We start from the raw sequence: 17,689 nt of genomic DNA, 5'->3' as shown, positions 1-17,689 counted from the left end.
CCCACAGGTTTCCTCCAGACTTCTCCAGACACTAGATGGGGGTACCTGGGTCCCACAGTTTTCCTCCAGACTTCTCCAGACACTAGATGAGGGTTCCTGGGTCCCACAGGTTTCCTCCAGACTTCTCCAGACACTAGATGAGGGTTCCTGGGTCCCACTGGTTTCCTCCAGACTTCTCCAGACACTAGATGGGGGTACCTGGGTCCCACAGGTTTCCTCCAGACTTCTCCAGACACTAGATGGGGGTACCTGGGTCCCACAGGTTTCTTCCAGACTTCTCCAGACACTAGATGGGGGTACCTGGGTCCCACAGGTTTCCTCCAGACTTCTCCAGACACTAGATGGGGGTTCCTTGGTCCCACAGGTTTCCTCCAGACTTCTCCAGACACTAGATGGGGGTACCTGGGTCCCACAGGTTTCCTCCAGACTTCTCCAGACACTAGATGGGGGTACCTGGGTCCCACAGTTTTCCTCCAGACTTCTCCAGACACTAGATGAGGGTTCCTGGGTCCCACAGGTTTCCTCCAGACTTCTCCGGACAGTAGATGGGTAAACCTGGGTCCCACTGGATTCTGCCAGTTCTGTGCTGATGGCACTTCAGGACAGCTTCCGATGTGGAAGGGAAGTAAGCATGATGTGTCTTTCATCTGCTGCATTAAGTTTCCTTGGCTGACCACTGCGTCTATGCTCCTGTCTGTTAACCGACCACTGCATCTGCCCTCTTCAACGTTACCCGACCACTGTGTCTACTCTCCTCAATGTTACCTGACCACCGCCTCTACGCTCCTCAATGTTACCCAACCATGGCCTCTACGCTCCTCAACGTTGCCTAACCACCGCCTCTACGCTCCTCAACGTTTCGTGTTTCTTTGTGCTTCTTCAAAAGATCTTGAACCGCACGTCTTGAAACCCCTGTCTGCTTAGAAATCTTTACCTGGGAGAGACCCCACTCATGCAGTATGACTACCTTGTGTCTTGTTGCTGTGCTCCGTCTTGCCATGGTGCATGAACTGTGACATGAAACCCGCCTTCCACAGTCTCACCTTAGTAGCAGAGTTTGGCTGTTCCTCACCCAGTTTTTAGCCTCTTACACATCTGTGTCTGTTTCAGTTAATGACTTTGTTTTCAACCTACATATGAAACTGATAATCGTTAGCACCTATTTGGTATAATTGATTTATCATACGCCTGACCCTAATCCTATAAAATCCCTGACTGTGCGCGAGTGTACAATGCGTGCGCGAGTGTACAATGCGTGCGCGAGTGTACAATGCGTGCGCGAGTGTACAATGCGTGCGCGAGTGTACAATGCGTGCGCGAGTGTACAATGCGTGCGCGAGTGTACAATGCGTGCGCGAGTGTGCACTCTGTGTGCGGGTGTACACTGTGTGCGGGTGTACACTGTGTGTGGGTGCACACTGTGTGTGGGTGTACAATGTGTGTGCGGGTGTACAATGTGTGTGCGGGTGTACACTGTGTGTGGGTGTACACTGTGTGTGGGTGTACAATGTGTGTGCGGGTGTACACTGTGTGTGGGTGTACACTGTGTGTGGGTGTACAATGTGTGTGCGGGTGTACACTGTGTGTGCGAGTGTACAATGAGTGCGGGTGTACACTGTGTGTGTGGGTGTACACTGTGTGCGGGTGTACAATGTGTGTGCGGGTGTACAATGTGTGTGCGGGTGTACACTGTGTGTGCGGGTGTACACTGTGTGTGCGGGTGTACACTGTGTGTGCGAGTGTACAATGCGTGCGCGAGTGTACAATGCGTGCGCGAGTGTACAATGCGTGCGCGAGTGTACAATGCGTGCGCGGGTGCACACTGTGTGTGGGTGTACAATGTGTGTGCGGGTGTACACTGTGTGTGGGTGTACAATGTGTGTGCGGGTGTACACTGTGTGTGGGTGTACAATGTGTGTGCGGGTGTACAATGTGTGTGCGGGTGTACACTGTGTGTGCGAGTGTACAGTGAGTGCGGGTGTACACTGTGTGTGCGAGTGTACACTGTGTGTGCGAGTGTACAATGTGTGTGCGGGTGTACACTGTGTGTGCGAGTGTACAGTGAGTGCGGGTGTACACTGTGTGTGCGAGTGTACAATGAGTGCGGGTGTACACTGTGTGTGCGGGTGTACACTGTGTGTGCGAGTGTACACTGTGTGCGGGTGTACACTGTGTGTGCGAGTGTACAATGTGTGTGCGGGTGTACAGTGTGTGTGCGAGTGTACAATGTGTGCGAGTGTAAGAACTGATGCTGGTTTTGAAGCCAAGGGGAAGTCGCACCAAATACTGTTTTTTTCCATTTTTCTTCTGTTTGCTCATTTTCCATTTAGTAAATTGATACATTTCTTCACATCGGCCTAAAAACTTTTTGCACAGGACTGTATAGATCACGTTTTTTGTGGCCAGCGTTCAGATTTAAGACCTCATAATCTTCCTCGAGGGGTCTGGTTTTTTTGTTTTGTTTTTATCATTGGCCCCAGAAAATCCCCCCCGATGGGGGCGGGATGCCCCGGAGCTCTGATGTGAAGAAGGAATTCCTTTTTTTTCCCTGTTTCCATGGCGCCCGGGCGCTGTATTCAACCGCACAAGCGTGAACAGGATCCCAATAAAAACAATCCAAACATCCAGCTTGTTAAAGAACTGACAGGAGAGGCGGAAATTTTCTGCCCGGTCTGACTTGTGTCTTGTTTCAGTGATGAGTCATTGTCGGAGGAGAGGGGCCGAGGTCCTGCTGGGGGACGAATCGCACATGTACATCTATGAACAGGGGAGCATGGCGCAGGTGAGAGTGTGCTGCCACCATGTGGTGGTCTGTGGGATGACATGAGCTGTGGGGTTCACATTACAAATGCTGGGATGTGAACAATATTTTGTACAATTCATTAAAGCAGAACTCCGATCGTATGATTTCTGTGATTGGCTGCCCCAGCGGGCACATGATTGGGAGCCAAATTCGATAGCAGACGCCTGTCCTGGTGACCAATGGGAAAGTCAAAGGGTGACACCAGAACAGGAATAGAGAGGAAATCTTCCAATGGGGGACACCTATCTGTGGGAGGATTCCCCTTTTCTTTGGAGCGATTTTCTCCCACTTCCTGTTGTGGTGTGCATTGGACAGGAAGTGAAAGGAAATCTCCTCTAATAGGATGCAGATGGCAAAAGAAATATCTGAGCGGGGGGTTCTAACCCTTCCCTACTCCATCCAAAATGGGGGGGGAGGTGCTCTGGTTTCAGACATACCCTGAAATGTATTGTTTGGAGTGAGGCTGTATCACAAGTGGCAGTTGATGGTGAGATCTGATGTATTCACCCCCTGTTTCCACAGGTGGTAGTTTATGGACTGATCTGTTCTTTTCGCTGTATTCACCCCTCTGTTCTGCAATCGGCAGTTAATGAATGAATCTGACCTATTAGCTGTATTCACTCCCTGTTTCTGCAATTGCCAGTGAAGGAATGGATCTGATCTATTATCTGTATTCACTCCCTGTTTCTGCAAGTGGCAGCTAATGAATGGCTCTGATCTATTAGCTTTATTCACTCCTTGTTTCTGCAAGTGGCAGTTAAGGAACAGATCTGATCTATTGGCTGCATTCACTCTTTCTGCAAGTGCCAGTTAATGAATGGATCTGATCTATTATCTGTATTCACTCCCTGTTTCTGCAAGTGGCAGTTAAAGAATGGATCTGATCTATTAGCTGCATTCACTCCCTGTTTCTGCAAGTGGCAGTTAAGGAACAGATCTGATCTATTGGCTGCATTCACTCTTTCTGCAAGTGGCAGTTAATGAATGGATCTGATCTATTATCTGTATTCACTCCCTGTTTCTGCAAGTGGCAGTTAAAGAATGGATCTGATCTATTAGCTGCATTCACTCCCTGTTTCTGCAAGTGGCAGTTAATGAATGGCTCTGATCTATTAGTTGTATATACTCCCTGTTTCTGCAAGTGGCACTTAAAGGATGTATCTGATGTATTACCCGTATTCACTCTTTCTGCAAGTGGCAGTTAAGGACTGGATCTGATCTATTATCTGTATTCACTCCCTGTTTCTGCAGGTGGCAGTTAATGAATGGATCTTATCTATTATCTGTATTCACTCCGTGTTTCTGCAAGTGGCAGTTAATGAATGGATCTGATCTATTATCTGTATTCACTCCCTTTTTCTGCAAGTGGCAGTTAAGGAATGGATCTGATCTATTATCTGTATTCACTCTTTCTGCAGGTGGCAGTTAAGGAATGGATCTGATCTATTATCTGTATTCACTCCCTGTTTCTGCAAGTGGCATTTAAGGAATAGATCTGATCTATTAGCTGCATTCACTCCCTGTTTCTGCAAGTGGCAGTTAATGAATAGATCTGATCTATTATCTGCATTCACTCCGTTTCTGCAAGTGGCAGTTAATGAATGGATCTTATCTATTATCTGTATTCACTCCGTGTTTCTGCAAGTGGCAGTTAATGAATGGATCTGATCTATTATCTGTATTCACTCCCTTTTTCTGCAAGTGGCAGTTAAGGAATGGATCTGATCTATTATCTGTATTCACTCTTTCTGCAGGTGGCAGTTAAGGAATGGATCTGATCTATTATCTGTATTCACTCCCTGTTTCTGCAAGTGGCATTTAAGGAATAGATCTGATCTATTAGCTGCATTCACTCCCTGTTTCTGCAAGTGGCAGTTAATGAATAGATCTGATCTATTATCTGCATTCACTCCGTTTCTGCAAGTGGCAGTTAATGAATGGATCTGATCTATTACCTGTATTCACTCTTTCTGAAAGTGGCAGTTAAGGAATGGATCTGATCTATTATCTGTATTCACTCCCTGTTTCTGCAAGTGACAGTTAATGAATGGATCTGATCTATTAGCTGCATTCACTCCGTTTCTGCAAGTGGCAGTTAATGAATGGATCTGATCTATTATCTGTATTCACTCCCTGTTTGTGCAAGTGGCAGTTAATGAATGGATCTGATCTATTATCTGTATTCACTCCCTGTTTGTGCAAGTGGCAGTTAATGAATGGATCTGATCTATGATCTGTATTCACTCCCTGTTTCTGCAGGTGGCAGTTAATGAATGGATCTGATCTATTACCTGTATTCACTCCCTGTTTCTACAAGTAAGAAAGGTTTTTTTTTTGGGACTTTGAGTGAGGCACAAGACACGTGGTGGGAGAACTTGTAAAATTGTTGAATTGGCATATAAACAAAGCATTGAACATGAGTATTTTTATCTTTATACACAAGGCGATGGCATACAAAAAACAATTCATGCATGTACATGCACGCATCTGAAATCGCTCGCATAGTATCCCATGCAAGTAAATAGTATAAAAGGCCAATGCTTATTGAGTAATGGATACAAATGGGTTATAGGATGCAAATAAATCACAGTTGAGGTCAAGCTATGTGTTGGGAACATGATGACATTGATGGGCTCTACGCGTTTCGTGGCCAGCTGCCACTCATGTTCAACGCCTTTTTTTCTATATGCCAATTAAACAATTTTACAATTTCTCTTACCACGTGTCTTGTGCCTCATTCAAAGTCCCGAAAACCCCTTTCTTATTTCAGATTTAGGGATGGAGGAAAGTCCTACAACCCCCTTGCTTTCTGTTTCTGCAAATGGCAGTTAATGAATGGATGTGAGATATTCGCTGTATTCACTCCCTGTTTTTCCGCAGGTGGCAGGAGTATTTCCTCGCTCGGTGAGGACACTGAAAGACGGCCGCCTGGACCTGCAGGACCTGGAAAGTAAAATCCAGCACGGGTACCCGGATGTCCATTTCGCTCAGACGCAACTCATCTGCCTGGAGAACACCCACAACCGCATGGGGGGGCGTGTCCTTCCGCTCTCCCATATGAAAGAGGTGTGTGCGTTCTTCGGTCTCATTATATAAAGCCAAAACTTTTTATAAAAAAAAAATTGGGATAAAGTACATGAGGGTTAAAATTTCTGCGTTCCATTGGGGAGATTTCCCCCACCAATGGGATGTCAGATATCATTCCATAATAGAAATAGGAATACTAAAAAAACATTTGAGTATCACGTGTGGCTCATAATATTTCCTGTGGTGCAGGTTCGGGACATCGCCGATCGCTACGGGCTGAAGGTCCATCTGGACGGGGCCCGGCTGATCAATGCCGCCGTGTCGCTGGGGGTGGAACCCGCAGAGATCGTGAAATACTGCGACTCCGTGTCCCTCTGTCTATCCAAGGTACGGTGCCCACAGAGTGATGCCGCAGGAAGTAATCCGATCGTTCAGAATGTTGTATGTAATTCTCATACATTGTTGTGTAGAGTTATGTGTAGCGCTACACCAGAGCAAAGTACAAGCGATTCAGCTGAATGCAGGGAACTGCCCCGCCCCTCAGGGGTTATTGGCATTCCTGGGAACCTTTGAAAATCCGAAATAGCGGGTGGAGCTAATAGTGGAGTGCATGCCATGGTGAATGGCACCAACAGTGAGAGGGGCTTAAAACTTCAATCTATGTACGGAGTGCAGGGGTTAGAAGTATGTAGCATACATAGTTTAAAGGGTCTAGAGTGAGTAAAGTACATAGTGCAGGGTTCAGAAGTATGTAATGCACATGTACATAGTGTGGGGGGCAGGCATGTAATGTACATAGTGTGGGGGTCAGGTGTGTAATGTAGAGAGTGTGGGGGTCAGGTGTGTAATGTAGAGAGTGTGGGGGTCAGGTGTGTAATGTAGAGAGTGTGGGGGTCAGGTGTGTAATGTAGAGAGTGTGGGGGTCAGGTGTGTAATGTAGAGAGTGTGGGGGTCAGGTGTGTACTGTAGAGAGTGTGGGGGTCAGGTGTGTAATGTACATAGTGTAGGGGTCAAGTGTGTAATGTACAGAGTGCAGGGGTCAGGTGTGTAATGTACATAGTGTGGGGGTCAGGTGTGTACTGTAGAGAGTGTGGGGGGTCAAGTGTGTAATGTACAGAGTGCAGGGGTCAGGTGTGTAATGCACATAGTGCAGTGCTCAGAAGTATGTAATGCACATGTACATAGTGTGGGGGTCAGGCATGTAATGTACATAGTGTGGGGTCAGGTGTGTAATGTACGGAGTGCGGGGGTCAGGTGTGTAATGTACAAAGTGCGGGGGTCAGGTGTGTAATGTACAAAGTGCGGGGGTCAGGTGTGTAATGTACAAAGTGCGGGGGTCAGGTGTGTAATGTACAAAGTGCGGGGGTCAGGTGTGTAATGTAGAGAGTGTAGGGGTCAGGTGTGTAATGTACATAGTGTGGGGGTCAGGTGTGTAATGTACGGAGTGCGGGGGTCAGGTGTGTAATGTAGAGAGTGTAGGGGTCAGGTGTGTAATGTAGAGAGTGTAGGGGTCAGGTGTGTAATGTAGAGAGTGTAGGGGTCAGGTGTGTAATGTACGGAGTGTGGGGGTCAGGTGTGTAATGTACGGAGTGCGGGGGTCAGGTGTGTAATGTATATAGTGTAGGGGTCAGGTGTGTAATTTACATAGTGTGGGGGTCAGGTGTGTAATGTACATAGTGTGGGGGTCAGGTGTGTAATGTACATAGTGTGGGGGTCAGGTGTGTAATGTACATAGTGTGGGGGTCAGGTGTGTAATGTACATAGTGTAGGGGTCAGGTGTGTAATGTACAAAGTGCGGGGGTCAGGTGTGTAACATACACTTTAATATGTTTTTCTTATACAATGTGGAATAAACACTTAACATTATCCATTTTTTTTTTTGTCAATGTTTTAAGGGACTTGGAGCTCCAATGGGCTCACTGCTCGGCGGGACGGCAGAATTTGTAGCGGACGCACGGCGAATCAGGAAGCTGCTTGGAGGAGGGATGCGCCAGGCTGGTGTCGTTGCAGCTCCTGGGTTGGTAGCGTTGAAACATGCGTGGGAAAACCTGAAATTAGATCACCAAAATGCCAAAGCCTTTGCCAATGGTAAGACTGCACATGCTGAGTGACCCCCCCCCCCCCCTATATTTGTAGGATGCATCTTCTACTTCCAAGCCAATCAGCAGTCCCGGTGGTTTGGCTGGAGGTTTCGCTCTGGATCTTCACCCAACAACAAAAATGTAATCTAATCCACGTAGCAAAGTCTCCGACCTCCTCCAGTCTAATGACAACCTTCCGGGCCAAAGACAGCCGACATCCTTCTGTGTGTGGTGGGTTGTGAGGCATAGTGGGTGCAAGGTGGATAAAGTTACTGGGCGCCAGACACTTCTTCTTGGATGTAAAAGAGGTTGTATTTCTCTTAACAGTCCATTTTATTATTTGAGGGGAAAGAGGGTTAGGGCCAGGACACCCTTAAGCAGTTGCAATTTGAATTGGCATTTTCCAAGACTTCAATAGGACGACAGCCGTACAGGGAAAGCAAGGCGCCCCAGCAAGGCGCCACATCTGCACGTGCAGGATTGCTGTCTCCTATGGCAACAGTCTTTAACAGGCTGGCAACCCTGATGGGGCCCGTTGGTGGCATGGGGCCCTCGGGCAGTGCCCGAGTGCCCGAATGGTCAGTCCGCCCCTGGTCCCAACCCTACGCTGCCCTCTCATTTCTGGTTAGGCTGTCACACAGCCTGGCAGCCAGGTGCCCCCAGGATAGGCACAATCTCCAGCCTAGCAGGCCGGGGCACACGACACACGTCCGCACAGACAGCCGCCCAGATGGCACAGAACACAGATCACCTGACTCCACCTGAATATATAAGCTTTCTCAGCATGCCAAGGGATTCAAGAAAACCCCTGCTCATTGGCTGAGATACCCCACGTACCCATAACCTGACTTTGAGTTGTCCTTCTCATATCTAGTATCACCAAGTGCCCTGCCACCTAGTGGTAGAAGAGAAAAGTACAACAAGTCCAAATTTAGGGGGAAACCAATGGATCTTTAACAATTGACCAGGGAAACTACTCCTGGCAAGTAAATTTGTGGGGAACATCCCTGACTAAACCCCAGGGCACTACATGCAGCTTACCAGTCCTTAGATGTGATGGCTGCATTAGTTTTCTTTATTTCAGACTTTTTTTTTTTCCCTTTTTTTTCAACTGGTGATCCTGCCAGTAACTCAATTCATATCCTAGGGTGAGAACATTGACTCACCGTGCTGTATCTATGAAGGAGCGGTGTTGTCACGCTAGGCTGCTCTCCTGATGTGCACTACAAACACTTCCCCATTCCCCTCATCTCCATAGTCAGCCTTTCTCAACCTTCTTACCTTGGAGGAACCCTTGAAATAATGTACAGAACCCCCGCTAAAACCAATTCATTGGGGGGGTCAGTGTTGGGAATGCCCAATTAAAGAGGAAGTAAACCCTGATGGGTTTACTTCCTCTTTCATTCCCTGCAAAGGTAAAGCATAATGGACTACTATGCATCGCATCGCATCGCATCGCATAGTAGCCCATTATGTGTCACTTACCTGACACAGGAGCCAGCGAAGTCACCGCTGTCCCCTGTAGTTCCGAGCGTCCATCTTCTCGGTGGGTCTCGCAGCTCCACCGCTGTCATTCGGCGAAGCCGTCACTCCCGCGCATGCGCACGGGAGCCGCCACTCGCGGCGTATCGCCGTTGACGGGTGCCGCGCTCAGTGCGCCGTAGACAGCGGGGCCTGTCTTTTGGCAAATATCTCCTAAACCGTGTAGGTTTAGGAGATATTTCTTGGACCTACAGGTAAGCCTTAATCTAGGCTTACCTGTAGGTCAAAGTGGTTTGTAAGGGTTTACAACCACTTTAAAATGACTGTATCTACAACTCATGATACATTAGTGTGATGGTACACTTGTGGTCAATGGCAAGAATGCTCCTTACCAGTGGCCTAACTAGAACCTTCAGGGCCCCGATGCAAGAAACCATGAAGGGCCCCCCTGAACCCCAGCCAGGGCCCTTCCCTCCGAGTCTGGCGGTGGAACTCCAGGGGCGTGGTCACAGGTATGACCTTTGTGAGCCCTGTAGTTCCACCACTGGCATCAGTAGTTTACTTTTATTATTTTTATTTTTTTATTTTTAGGTGCCCCATTGGGGGACTGTCCCTAGGCAGGATGGGGTCCCCGTCCCCAGAAGAGATGAGGTCCTTTTCTCCAGGGCAGATGAAGTTACTGCCCCCAGGTGAGAAGGGGTCCCTGTTCCCAGGAGAGATGGGGGTCTCTGTCCCCACATGAGAAGGGGCCCCTGTCCCCAGGGAGAGATGGAGGGGGTATGTAATGGTGTGTGGGGGATGGGGTCCTCTAACTCACCATGACCAAGCTGCAGGCCGCGCACTCATTCACGTTGGCCTGGGCTCCATCCAGTGTGCTGGACGGGTGATCAGCATATCTCCTAGAAAGACCTTTCATCATCTGTGTATGACGGGGGAGGAGGGGGTCTCTGTCCCCACATGAGAAGGGGTCCCTGACCCCAGGGGGAGATGGAGGGGGTATGTAATGGTGTGTGGGGGATGGGGTCCTCTAACTCACCATGACCAAGCTGCAGGCCGCGCACTCATTCACGTTGGCCTGGGCTCCATCCAGTGTGCTGGACGGGTGATCAGCATATCTCCTAGAAAGACCTTTCATCATCTGTGTATGACAGGGGAGGTGGGGTTCCCTGTCCCCACATGAGAAGGGGTCCCTGACCCCAGGGGGAGATGGAGGGGGTATGTAATGGTGTGTGGGGGATGGGGTCCTCTCACTCACCATGACCAAGCTGCAGGCCGCGCACTCATCCATGTTGGCCTGGGCTCCATCCAGTGTGCTGGACGGGCGATCAGCATATCTCCCAGAAAGACTTTTCATCATCTGTGTATGACGGGGGAGGGGGGTCTGGCAGACAAGCCTGCAGTGTCCTCCGGGGAGCTCTCATAGGGCTGCACTGCATCTGTGTGCTTAAAGTTTGTTTACCCGGGAGAAATATGCAGTGCAGTGTGGGCCAGACTTAGGGGGGGCAGGACTCTGGCTGGGGAGAACAGACATCGGACTGAGCGGCAATGCATGGAGCAGGAGAGGGGTACTCTGAGGAGCCGGCCGAGGACACAGGTCATGCGGGGAATGCACAACTAAAGAGCAGCCAGTGCGATAGTCGAGCATGGAGCTCTGCTAGTCACCCTCCACCTCCAGCCACCCGTGTGCATGGTGCACTGGTACCCCTAGCTGCCTATGCTGCTGCCGGCCATATGTAGAGGGGGCTGCATGGGCCCCCTGCATCACAGGGCCCGGTTGCGGTCGCGACTGCTGCACCCCCTATAGTTACGCCCCTGCTCCTTACAGATAGATAAGAGATCAACGCTGTCACTGGGAACTTACAGTATCTGAGAGGCAGAAATTGCTCAAAGGAACCCCTAGAAACGTTTGGAGTCATAGGGTTCCCTGGAAACCTGGTGGAGAAACCCTGGTCTATGGTGTGTCAGGATCCAGAGTGCTGGAGGGTGGCCATAGCGAGCAGCCAAGCTGACCCCCCAAAGTAATTGGTTGTCTTAGCAATACGATAACTCTGCCCACAACTCTTCCCGATGTGTGGGTGGTTAGAGGAGATCGCCCCCTCACCCACAGAGGTTCCAGTCGCTGGGTTCACCTGTCTCAGGCCCAACTGTACATCAGTAGAATTCTCTCTCACTCTCCTCAGAGCAGCTTTACAACTGAACAAAGGTACAACTAGGCTGGATGTGGGTAACGTTCTTTTACTGGAAAGCCTTAATTAATAACGTGGCTCTTCTTGGGTCACAGACCCTAACAAATTTCTATCAGCAGAAGGGAACATTGGGTCTTAGGCTCTCACGTCTTCTGCAGAAGGGTGCTCACTCCCTGTAGGCTTTCTACTCCTCTTGGGCTAAGCAGGGGAGGGACCGAGGGGTAGACCCAGGGCCGTCTTTAACCACTTTCAGACCGGACCAATTTGCTGGTCAAAGACCAGACCCCTTTCTGCGATTCGGCACTGCGTCGCTTTAACTGACAATTGCGCGGTCGTGCGACGTGGCTCCCAAACAAAATTGACGTCATTTTTTTCCAACAAATAGAGCTTTCTTTTGGTGGTATTTGATCACCTCTGCGGTTTTTATTTTTTGCGCTATAACCAAAAATAGAGCGACAATTTAGAAAAAAAACGCATTATTTTTTACTTTTTGTTATAATAAATATCCCCCAAAAATATATAAAAAAACATTTTTTTCCCTCAGTTTAGGCCGATACGTATTTTACATATTTTTGGTAAAAAAAAAATCACAATAAGCGATTATTGATTGGTTTGCGCAAAAGTTATAGCGTTTACAAAATAGGGATAGTTTTATAGCATTTTTATTAATTTTTTATTATTTATTTTTTTACTAGTAATGGCAGCGATCAGCGATTTTTTATTGTGACTGCGACATTGTGGGGGACCCATCGGACATTTTTGACACATTTTTGGGACCATTGTCATTTATACAGCAATCAGTGCTATATAAATGCAGTGATTCCTGTGTAAATGACACTGGCAGTGAAAGGGTTAACCAGTGGGTGGCAGTGTAGGGGTTAAGTGTTCCTAGGGGTGTGTTACTAACTGTGAGGGGGTTGGGCTTTCATTTAGTGAACACTGATCTCTGCTCCAATCACATGGAGCAGAGATCAGCGTCACTAGTTGCTAGGCAGAATGGAGAAATGTTGTTTACACGGCATTTCCTCCATTTGTCCGCTCCGTGAAACGATCGCGGGGATGCCCGCGGCGATCGAGTCCACGAGTCCCGCGACCGGACTCACGGGGGTCCCGACCAGCGCGGCATTGAATATTGGACGTACCTGTATGCCAATATGCCTGCCCGTGCCATTCAGTGGTTAACATTGACTGAACCCAGTGCAAAAATTTTCTTGGGGTCCCCCTCCCCCATGCAATTTCACTCTCCACCTTCTCTGAGACATACAATAAATAGCAGCTAGACTTTAAAATCAGTTTACTGTATCAGATCGGGCAGAGATTGCGATTGGTTGCCAGAGGTTACAGCATATCATTACCGCTCACTGACTGGTTGCTAGAGGTTACAGCACACATTACAGCTCACTGATTAGTTGCTAGAGGTTACAGCACATGAGTTCTGCTTGTTGATTGGTTGCTAGAGATTACTGTACAGTAATACTGCTCACTGGTTCCTATAGGTTACAGCACATCTTCTCCTCACTTCGGGGGGGGCATGATATATATGAATGTCACCTTTATTTACATATCAGTGCCACCGGCCTCAGCTATTTTACATATGAATACCGCTGCTATTTACATATGAATAAAGGTTATTTACATGTAAACACAGGGTCTGCGGGTGAGTCACCCGTACACAACAATAGGGCAGAGCTGGGCAGCATTAGTAGCAGCACTTCACACTGAGATATCGGGACACAGCACAGGACTAAAACTTCAAAGGACAAGGGAATTTAAACTGGAATGGTTGGCAAGTATGAGGCAGCTGCTTTGGGCGCCACAAGAATGACAGGGCCCAGGGCAGCTGCCCCTTTTGCCCTCCCTTAAAAACGGCCCTGGGTAAACCAACACCCAAAAGTCTTCCTCTGGCCCTGCACTGACCCACTGTAACTCTCCTTCTCTCTTGATGATAATAGCTAGGATGGGGAGCCCCAGGGCACCCCCTCCCCTCCCCAAAGGGGGATAAGTAGGCACACAGAAGATGAACGTTGGCTCTTCCTCTCCAGTCTGACCCCCACCTCCCTTCTAGGTCCTGCCTAAACTCCCAACCTTCTCTCAGGGGGAGGAAGCACCTTAATGGGAACCTACTTTATCACCTACCTACAAGAGCTGTGACCACAGTACAAAGTAGAGCCCATAGAGCGAACTCCATGTATGTATGGACAAGGGACAAGGCGACTTTAATGGCAGCTTTGTAATAAACCATTATAGCTGGTACACCCAGGCTTCCTTGTAGCTTGTGTCCAATTTGGGTGTATCTATTCACTCTGGAAGAGAGGCATGTTCAGCAGAAATTTTCCAAGCTTCAACTGCCATTTACTGAGCGTCAGCAGATCCCCGGAATCTTGCAGAATACACACTGAAGCTTGGTGAATACCGTACTTGAAAACATTGCCGGCATTAAAGTCTGGATTCAGCATTCCCAGGTTGGAGCTGATGGGAGCTCACAGAGAGCTTCTGAGCACTATAGTGCTCTTCCAACTGCCATTTATATTCTCCCCCCAGCCAAGATGCAGACTATAGCTCTCACTATATGTATAAAAATATTTCATGCTCATCATCCATTCACTTTTCCCAGCATGTGACAATTTTGTGTCTGTTTTTGCGCCTTCAGCTGTGCAGGAACTGGGCTCTCCTCTCTGCCTCGTGGACCCGGCCGACGTGGACAGTAATATGGTGTTACTTTCACTCCCTGGCAGACTGATGGGAGAGGAGCTATGTGAGCAGCTGGGCGCAGTCACCCCAGAAGAGCAGGAAAATGGACGGGGGGTGATGCTGAAGGCTTTTACTATTTCACCTCGCCGGGTGCGCCTTGTCTGGCACCGCGATGTCTCGGCACAGGACACCCAGCGGGCATTAGAGAAGCTGAAATCCGTGCTTGGGAAGTACAGCAATGAAGCTGCATAAGAAGATAGTTGGGGCAGTCCCAGACAAGAGAAGCAACGTGTGATGCCCCCAAATGTCCCTATTCCGTCACAGTCCTGCTGGATCTGAGCCACATTCATTTTCCGGTTATGTACACAAGACAAAGGTCTTAAAATTAGGAAAATGAAAGAAAATTCAGGACCTTTCACTGCTTTTACATATTCTTTAATAAATTGTAAGTACTTCACTAACCACAAAGCTAAAAAGAAAAATACATATTCCTGCTCATCAGTTCTTAGATGTGTTGGCTGCATTAGTTTTCCTATTTTGCATATTTTCTGTTTTATTTTCACCTAGTCATTCTGTCAGCAATGCTGGGGGGGTCAATATCAGCATTCCAACTGTACAAAGAATGCAATAAGAAATGTAAGGGTGCAATCAGGGTGGCTAAGATAGAACACGAAAGGCACATAGTGGAGGAGAGTAAAAAAAATTCCAAAAGAAATTCTTTAAGTACCATATTTATCGGCGTATAACGTACGCCGGCGTATAACACGCACCCCAAGTTTAGGAGGGAATTTTAAGGGAAAAAGCTTTTAGGAGGGAAGTTTAAGGAAAAAAACGTACTACTTTAAATGCCCATCAATGCAGCCTTGTCAGTGTCATTGCAGCCTTGTCCGTGTAGCCTTGCAATTTAAAAATGGCACCGGCGGCTCTCGGCTCCTCTCAGCGGCTCTCGGCTCCTCTTGCAGTCCCGCCCAGTCACGCCCTATAATGGACATAACACAGGTCCAATGGAGGGACTGGGCGTGACTGTGAGTGGAGCCGAGAGATGCCGAGACTAGCCGAGTACACTCGGCTATGTATGTACAGTATATCGGCGCAGCTCACTCCTCCGCTCACAATCATCAGGGGATTGGTGGGGATCTGCATATAATACGCACCCACGATTTTCCCCTGACATCCATGAACGTCCTCTAGGCAAAGTAAGCCCGCGTTGTAGCCATCTTTCGGCTATAGCGGGGGCTCAGCAGATCACAGATTGGGGTAAAGGGCCAATCACAGCGGCCCTTTACCCAGTGACCAGCTGTGTCCAATGACAGCTGATCATGATGTGAGGATTTTCCTTTCCTATGCTGACAATATGAGGAGGGGAGAAGGTAGCTGATAACCAGCTTGTGTTAAAGGGACATCTACAATGATAATCAGGTCACAAATTATCAGTGCAGTCCCAACAATGCTGCCAATTAGTGCCCACCAGTGCCTCCCCATCAGTGTTACCTATCAGTGCCCATCAGTACTGTGACGGAAGTCACTTTGGGCGGGGGGCTTGTGGAACTCGGCTTACCTTGTAGAGCACTGGAATCTCCTTGTCCAGCTCCCCTGGCCCCCTCTATGTGTAAGTTACCCTGCGTCTATTAGGGGCACAGGGTGACCAAGAAACCCAGTCTGATCTGCGCTAATCTGATTTACTGTACAACCACACTGGAATAGTGTGTGTGTGTGTGTGTGCATGTATGTATGTGTGTGTGTGTGTGTGTGTGTGTGTGTGTGTATGTATGTGTATATATATATATATATATATATATATATATATATATATATATATATATATATATATTGTATGTGTGTATATATATTTGTCTCATATACTGTTGTAGACTCTTTACTAGATCGTTTTGAGGTGAGGCTGTATCCCATTTTTCGATTGCTTGTTGACCTGTTGGTTCTGCCAACCAGTGCTAACCACCAGTACAGTCATAGAGTTGCCCTGCTGCTGGGAAACTACGTTATCTGCCCAAAGCCACGTACCAAACCTTGACTGACCCCAGCACCCTAGGAAGGTCGGCAGTCAGCACTCTATTCTTCAGTATGGTGTGCAGAGGGCCTTTATAAACCAGCCATGTCCATGCCTACTGAACCTTCAATGAGTGTATTGTCATGGTGCAGAGGCGTAACTTTAACCTTTAGGGCCCTGGTGCAAGAAACCATGAAGAGCTCCCCTGACTATCGGGGCCCTTTTCATCATTACTGGGGGCCCTTCCCCCAAGCCTGGGGCCCAAATACTGATACTGGAGCTCTTTATAAACCCTGGTTCACACTGCTGCAACTCGGGACACATAAAGTTGCATGACAAGTCAAAACACATTCATTGCAATGGGCGCCGTCCTAATCAATGCGGCTCAAGTTGCAGCAACCAAAAAAAAAAAGGGTTCCTGCAACTTCTTTTTAGTTCTTCTACTACTACTTTTCTCCCACTTCTACTTTTGTGTGCTTTGAGTGCCATAGATTGCAATGTTAAATCACAAAAGTCGCAAAGGAGGTTGCCATAGCTCCCAACTGTACCTGATTTCAAGGGACTGTCCTTGATTTGGAGCAAAGTCCCCTTTTTCCCTCTTTCCTCCTCATTTGTCCCTCATTTTGGTCTAATGTATATAGTTGTATATAAAACGCACCTTTTATCCATCCAGTGCTAAACCTTTCATCCAATTTCTTAATTGCTGCTTCTGTAAACTCCAAAAGACAGTATAAAGGAAAAGTAGTGGTAAAAAAAAAAGTACAGTAGATGGGGTAAGTGCGGGGGCCGAACGACTGAGGGGGTGGGGGTGTAAATGCAGGGCCGACTGACCCGGGGGGGGGGGGTTTGGGGGATGGCAGTGGGATGTCTTGTTTACCGCCCCCTGAAAATATGAAGCTCCTGATGATCCAGAGGAGCCCATAGAGCCAGTCCTAGACAATAAGGATCACCAGAATGCCTGCCAACTTGATCTTGCAAAGCAGACAAGGAAGGAAGGAAGGAAGGAAGTTTCAGTGAAGGAAATGTGTAAATTATGGTGTACAAATCCCACAGAGTCCGCAGAGCATTTACTGCTTCCACAAGAGGATTCCTTTATCTGGAGGAAAACTTATGCAGTGTGTTCTTAAACTTGGAGGACAGGAGGTTCACATCCAGAATCTGTGTCCTGGAGCACCTCCGGGTCTAGGGACCACTCCCTTGGGTCTAGGACAGTGTTTCTGAACTAGGGTTTCATGGTGATCAACCCATCAGTCATAGGCAGGTAGATCGCATCTCCTCTGTTGCCACGCTGGACCCTCCTGTCCATTCCAGGTAATTGTATGTGACATCACCTGGGATGGACAGGAAGGGAGGATTGGAGGAAGGGCCAGTGGGGGATCAGAGCAGGAGAAGAGGACTCAATACAGCTGCT

The 17,689-nt window shown here is 48.2% G+C and overlaps 1 protein-coding gene across 3 annotated transcripts in view; it reads left to right on the top strand.

The window, feature by feature from the left end:
• The window catches only part of LOC143935059 (uncharacterized), an 80,002-nt gene that overhangs the window by 14,748 nt on the left and 47,565 nt on the right, over positions 1-17,689 (top strand). For 2 of the 3 annotated variants that reach the window (XM_077458660.1, XM_077458658.1), the window contains exons 4-7: positions 2,694-2,782; positions 5,684-5,869; positions 6,080-6,217; positions 7,726-7,918. In XM_077458660.1, coding sequence (XP_077314786.1) covers positions 2,694-2,782; positions 5,684-5,869; positions 6,080-6,217; positions 7,726-7,918 — 606 coding nt within the window. Of the gene's footprint in view, positions 1-2,693; positions 2,783-5,683; positions 5,870-6,079; positions 6,218-7,725; positions 7,919-14,229; positions 14,775-17,689 lie in introns of those variants that run through there. The other variant, XM_077458659.1, reaches the window with a different exon arrangement.

The sequence above is a fragment of the Lithobates pipiens genome, unplaced genomic scaffold, assembly GCF_037356315.1.
Source record: "Lithobates pipiens isolate NorthernLeopardFrog02 unplaced genomic scaffold, aLitPip1_a1.2 Scaffold_28, whole genome shotgun sequence".
Taxonomy (NCBI): Eukaryota; Metazoa; Chordata; class Amphibia; order Anura; family Ranidae; genus Lithobates; species Lithobates pipiens.
Note: the sequence above shows the minus strand (reverse complement) of the source record. Positions and strands in the feature narration are given on the sequence as shown.